General features: G+C 45.9%; 1 protein-coding gene across 1 annotated transcript; it reads left to right on the top strand.

The window, feature by feature from the left end:
* Positions 1-2,176: 2,176 nt before the first annotated feature.
* LOC111573703 (uncharacterized) lies at positions 2,177-4,580 on the top strand. Its single transcript, XM_055018291.1, has one exon. It carries the CDS (start codon positions 2,207-2,209, stop codon positions 4,373-4,375), a length of 2,169 nt encoding a protein of 722 aa, XP_054874266.1. The 5' UTR covers positions 2,177-2,206; the 3' UTR covers positions 4,376-4,580.
* Positions 4,581-5,687: the final 1,107 nt, after the last annotated feature.

The following is a 5,687-nucleotide window of genomic DNA, read 5'->3' as shown; positions in this document are numbered from 1 at the left end:
ATTTCATTTTTCAGGTCCAATATTTAAACTTTTTGTGCAATATTTCATATATTAATATATCTACAGTATCATATTTCAATATTTCATAATCATGTTCATTCACTACTGCACTAATGTGCATATATATTCCTTTCTAGATGTATAAATGTCTATATATTGTCATTTCCTTATGTGACACCAAGAGCCGAAGCCAAATTCCTCATATGTTTTGTAACTAGTTGACCATTGAAACTGATTATCATTGCCAGCATTATTTCTACTTTTCCATTATTTTAGCTTTCTTACTTTATTTTTTAAATGAACCACACTTTTATATTATTGCTTTCTCCATTAGGAATTGCATTTATTCTCATTCTGTCATTTTGGGGGTTTTTTCTGAGCAATATCTTGCACAAAAATATGAGTTTTATCTTATCCTATCCTTAATTTTAATACAATAAATTCTTTAACCCTCATGTCGTCCTGTGGGTCAAATTGACCCAGTTTAAAGTTTGAAAATGTGGAGAAAATAAAAATTCACAGTGAAACTTCTGATGTCCACATTTTCAACATTTTTGGGAAATCTCAAGCAAGCATAAGTTATGGCAACTGGACTAACCTCGTGTGAGTCGAAAACGTTTCACCTCTCATCCAAGAGGCTTCTTCAGTTCTGAAAGCCTGGTGGGGAGTACCAGATATTTATCCACCAGGAGGGTGGTGGCAAAAACAAGTGGACAAAGACCCGAAACCAACAGACTCGTTAGGTGTTAATGTGAGTCGTTAGCCTTTGATGGGCGGTCGTTACCCCTCCCAGCCCTCTAGGAGGGTGGTTGGGGGTCACCTGACTGCAAGTGGGACAGATGGCTGCACCTCCTTGGGAGGGCTCTAAGAACGGCGTTGTAAGTGGGAGACAAGTGGTGTCTGAGGCCCCCTCCTCTGTTCAAAGATGGCCGTTCTAGTTTGACATGAATGGCTTCTTTTACCCCTCTCTCAAACCATCTGTCCTCTCTGGCTAGAATGCGCACCTTGTGGTCATCAAAGGAGTGCCCCTTCTCCTTGAGGTGGAGGTGGACTGCTGAGTCCTGGCCTGTGGTCGTGGCCCTCCTGTGTTGTGCCATGCGCTTGTGTAATGGCTGCTTAGTCTCTCCAATGTACAGGTCAGAGCATTCCTCATTGCACTGCACTGCGTACACCACATTGCTCTGTTTCTCCCTTGGAATTTTGTCCTTGGGATGGACCAGCTTTTGCCTCAGAGTGTTGCTGGGCTTGAAGTGTACTGGGATCTGGTGGGTGTTAAAGATCCTCCTGAGTTTCTCTGAAATTCCTGCCACATAGGGGATGACAATGTTGTTTCTCTTTTTGTGGTCCTCGTCTTTCTTATCCTCCCTGCGCTTTTTTGCTGTTTTGATAAAAGCCCAGTTTGGATAGCCACAAGTTTGAAGAGCAGAGTGAATATGTTTGTGTTCCCTTCTTTTTCCATCCGCTTCTGATGGGATGTTCTGTGCTCTGTGCTTTAAGGTACGGATCACCCCCAACTTGTGTTCTAGTGGGTGGTGTGAATCAAACAGGAGGTACTGGTCTGTGTGAGTGGGTTTTCTGTAGACCTCAATGTTGAGTTCCCCATTGGTTTCAATGCGTACCACGCAATCTAGAAACGCCAGACAGTTGTCTTGGACATCCTCTCTTGTGAACTTGATGTTTTTATCCACCGAGTTGAGGTGTTCTGTGAAAGGTTCGACCTCACCCTTCCTGATGGTGACCCATGTGTCATCCACATATCTGAACCAGTGCCTCGGGGAGTGGCCACTGAATGTTCTCAGTGCCACAATCTCCATTTCTTCCATGTACAGGTTAGCTACAATGGGGGATACAGGGGATCCCATGGCACAGCCGTGTTTTTGCCTGTAGAAACCATTGTTGTACTGGAAATAAGTGGTGCTGAGGCAAAGGTTAAGGAGGTCACACACCTGTTCGGGGGAGAGGTTGGTCCTCTCAGACAGAGAGTTGTCAAGCAACAGTTTTCTCTTTACTGTCTGTATTGCATCTCCAGTGGGAATGCAAGTAAAAAGCGAAGTCACGTCATATGAAACCATAGTTTCCTCAGGGTCTAAGCTGATTTTTCTGACCTTGTTTGTAAAGTCCATCGAGTTCCTTATGTGGTGGGGGGTGTCCCCCACCAATGGGGAAAGGATGGGAAGCCGTTTCCAAACACACAGAGACAGCACAGATGGCGCAGCATGCTAAGGGCAAAGAAAGGCAAACACGGAAATTTCAGAACCTTGAGTCCCGGTTCTATAGTTCCAGGGGGGAACAAGAATGGGCCAAAATACAGAGCTCTGAAGGAAGGACTGGCGGCAGTCCTTCCCAGGCGGCCACACAGAGCAAAACAGCGGAACTGGACACCTATGACAAATGGGTTAAGAATTTGTCAGACAGAGAGCTCACTCCAGCCGAGCGGGGGGTCCTTGCCAAAGGACTGAACTTTGCAGTCACACCAGATGAGTTACCGGTGGTGGACTTGGTGACGGCCACAGAATCGGCCATTAGGAACAATAGGTTGTCAGAGACAGAGGCGGAACAGATCAGGCTTAAGGTGTCGGCAGCACTCTCCAGTGCCAAGTTACCCCCGTCCAACATCTCCGCACAGGAGAAACGGGCACTGATAACTCTGCAGAAGGATCCCAACATCACAATCCTACCTGCAGATAAGGGGAGATGTACTGTTATCCTTAACACAGCTGACTATCACTCAAAGGTCAGCAGCCTCCTATGTGACTCAGCAACTTATGAGACCCTAAAACGAGACCCCACCAACACCTACAAACTCAAAGTGGTTAACTGCCTGCAAAAACTGGAGAAAGGTCAGATCATCGACCGGGCCCTGTACTACAAACTCTATCCAGGCGATGCTATCCCTTGCATATACGGGCTGCCAAAAATTCACAAAGAGGGCGCCCCTCTGAGACCAATTGTAAGCAGCATCAACTCTGTGACATACAACATTGCTAAGTATCTTGCCACCATCCTTTCCCCATTGGTGGGGGACACCCCCCACCACATAAGGAACTCGATGGACTTTACAAACAAGGTCAGAAAAATCAGCTTAGACCCTGAGGAAACTATGGTTTCATATGACGTGACTTCGCTTTTTACTTGCATTCCCACTGGAGATGCAATACAGACAGTAAAGAGAAAACTGTTGCTTGACAACTCTCTGTCTGAGAGGACCAACCTCTCCCCCGAACAGGTGTGTGACCTCCTTAACCTTTGCCTCAGCACCACTTATTTCCAGTACAACAATGGTTTCTACAGGCAAAAACACGGCTGTGCCATGGGATCCCCTGTATCCCCCATTGTAGCTAACCTGTACATGGAAGAAATGGAGATTGTGGCACTGAGAACATTCAGTGGCCACTCCCCGAGGCACTGGTTCAGATATGTGGATGACACATGGGTCACCATCAGGAAGGGTGAGGTCGAACCTTTCACAGAACACCTCAACTCGGTGGATAAAAACATCAAGTTCACAAGAGAGGATGTCCAAGACAACTGTCTGGCGTTTCTAGATTGCGTGGTACGCATTGAAACCAATGGGGAACTCAACATTGAGGTCTACAGAAAACCCACTCACACAGACCAGTACCTCCTGTTTGATTCACACCACCCACTAGAACACAAGTTGGGGGTGATCCGTACCTTAAAGCACAGAGCACAGAACATCCCATCAGAAGCGGATGGAAAAAGAAGGGAACACAAACATATTCACTCTGCTGTTCAAACTTGTGGCTATCCAAACTGGGCTTTTATCAAAACAGCAAAAAAGCGCAGGGAGGATAAGAAAGACGAGGACCACAAAAAGAGAAACAACATTGTCATCCCCTATGTGGCAGGAATTTCAGAGAAACTCAGGAGGATCTTTAACACCCACCAGATCCCAGTACACTTCAAGCCCAGCAACACTCTGAGGCAAAAGCTGGTCCATCCCAAGGACAAAATTCCAAGGGAGAAACAGAGCAATGTGGTGTACGCAGTGCAGTGCAATGAGGAATGCTCTGACCTGTACATTGGAGAGACTAAGCAGCCATTACACAAGCGCATGGCACAACACAGGAGGGCCACGAACACAGGCCAGGACTCAGCAGTCCACCTCCACCTCAAGGAGAAGGGGCACTCCTTTGATGACCACAAGGTGCGCATTCTAGCCAGAGAGGACAGATGGTTTGAGAGAGGGGTAAAAGAAGCCATTCATGTCAAACTAGAACGGCCATCTTTGAACAGAGGAGGGGGCCTCAGACACCACTTGTCTCCCACTTACAACGCCGTTCTTAGAGCCCTCCCAAGGAGGTGCAGCCATCTGTCCCACTTGCAGTCAGGTGACCCCCAACCACCCTCCTAGAGGGCTGGGAGGGGTAACGACCGCCCATCAAAGGCTAACGACTCACATTAACACCTAACGAGTCTGTTGGTTTCGGGTCTTTGTCCACTTGTTTTTGCCACCACCCTCCTGGTGGATAAATATCTGGTACTCCCCACCAGGCTTTCAGAACTGAAGAAGCCTCTTGGATGAGAGGTGAAACGTTTTCGACTCACACGAGGTTAGTCCAGTTGCCATAACTTATGCTTGCTTGAGACTTATCATGACCTGGATGACTGAGAACATCCACAGATTTATTTTTGGGAAATCTTTGAAGATCTTTTTGTGGTAAAAAGAAATGTTAAAAATGTTTCTTAAGAACATTCACCAAAAAATCAACCAAAATCCAGTGAATTTTGCTGGATTTTGGTTGATTTTTATGTGAATGTTCTTGAAGAAAATATTAGAAGTTTTATACTGATATATATGGAATCACTTTAGATATTTTTAGGATTTTTTTGGAAAATTTTTACAAATTTTTTGAAAATATTTACAAGAATTTTCTTGCCAAAATTTGGGGGATTAAAAAAATAATAAAATGTTGAAGGGAAACTTTTAAGGAATTATTGGAATTTTTGTCCTGAAGGTTCTGTAAATTTTCAGAAATTTGAAGAATTTTTTTGCAGAATTTTTGGATTATTTTTCAGACGAGGAGACAATATTTTTTGGTGCCCGTAAATGAAGACAACAGGAGGGTTAAATAACAGTTCAAACAGCTGCTGGGCTTTAAATGCTGCTGCTGAGGACAGGGTTTTGTGTTCCAAAGCTCCAGAAAACACAGATGTTCGAGAAGACATCCTGCAGCCGTCGTGTATTCGTTGTTCTCGTCTCAACTACTGCTGCCCTCCTCTTTAATCGGTCGCCGTGGGGATGCCAAACCAGGAAGTGACACCTTATAATAACCACCGACGTGTTGTTGTGGAAACAAGCTGCAGCACTTAATGACGGCTTCTGCTGCTGCAGTCACGCCAACCGCCTCCACGCTTTCATCAGCTGCAGCCTGAGAGCAGAGAGGAGCTGCTGGTTACTGACAGAGCAGCAGCAGCCTGGCAGAGTGTGTGTGTGCTTCTGTGTGTGTGTGTGTGTGTGTGCTTCTGTGTGTGTGTGTGTGTGTGTGTGTGTGTGTGTGTGTGTGTGTGTGTGTGTGTGCGTGTGTGTGTGGTCAGTGGATGAAGCTGATCGCTGAGCCTCCCGTCTCACTGATTTACACTGTGAGGCCGGAAACAGGCGGCGGAGCTTCAAGTGTTGATGTTTTAACAAGACGAACACAGAGATCAGCAGCAGCAGCAGCAGC

This window comes from Amphiprion ocellaris, chromosome 16, assembly GCF_022539595.1.
Source record: "Amphiprion ocellaris isolate individual 3 ecotype Okinawa chromosome 16, ASM2253959v1, whole genome shotgun sequence".
Lineage (NCBI taxonomy): Eukaryota > Metazoa > Chordata > Actinopteri > Pomacentridae > Amphiprion > Amphiprion ocellaris.
This window is presented reverse-complemented; position numbering and strand designations above follow the sequence as displayed.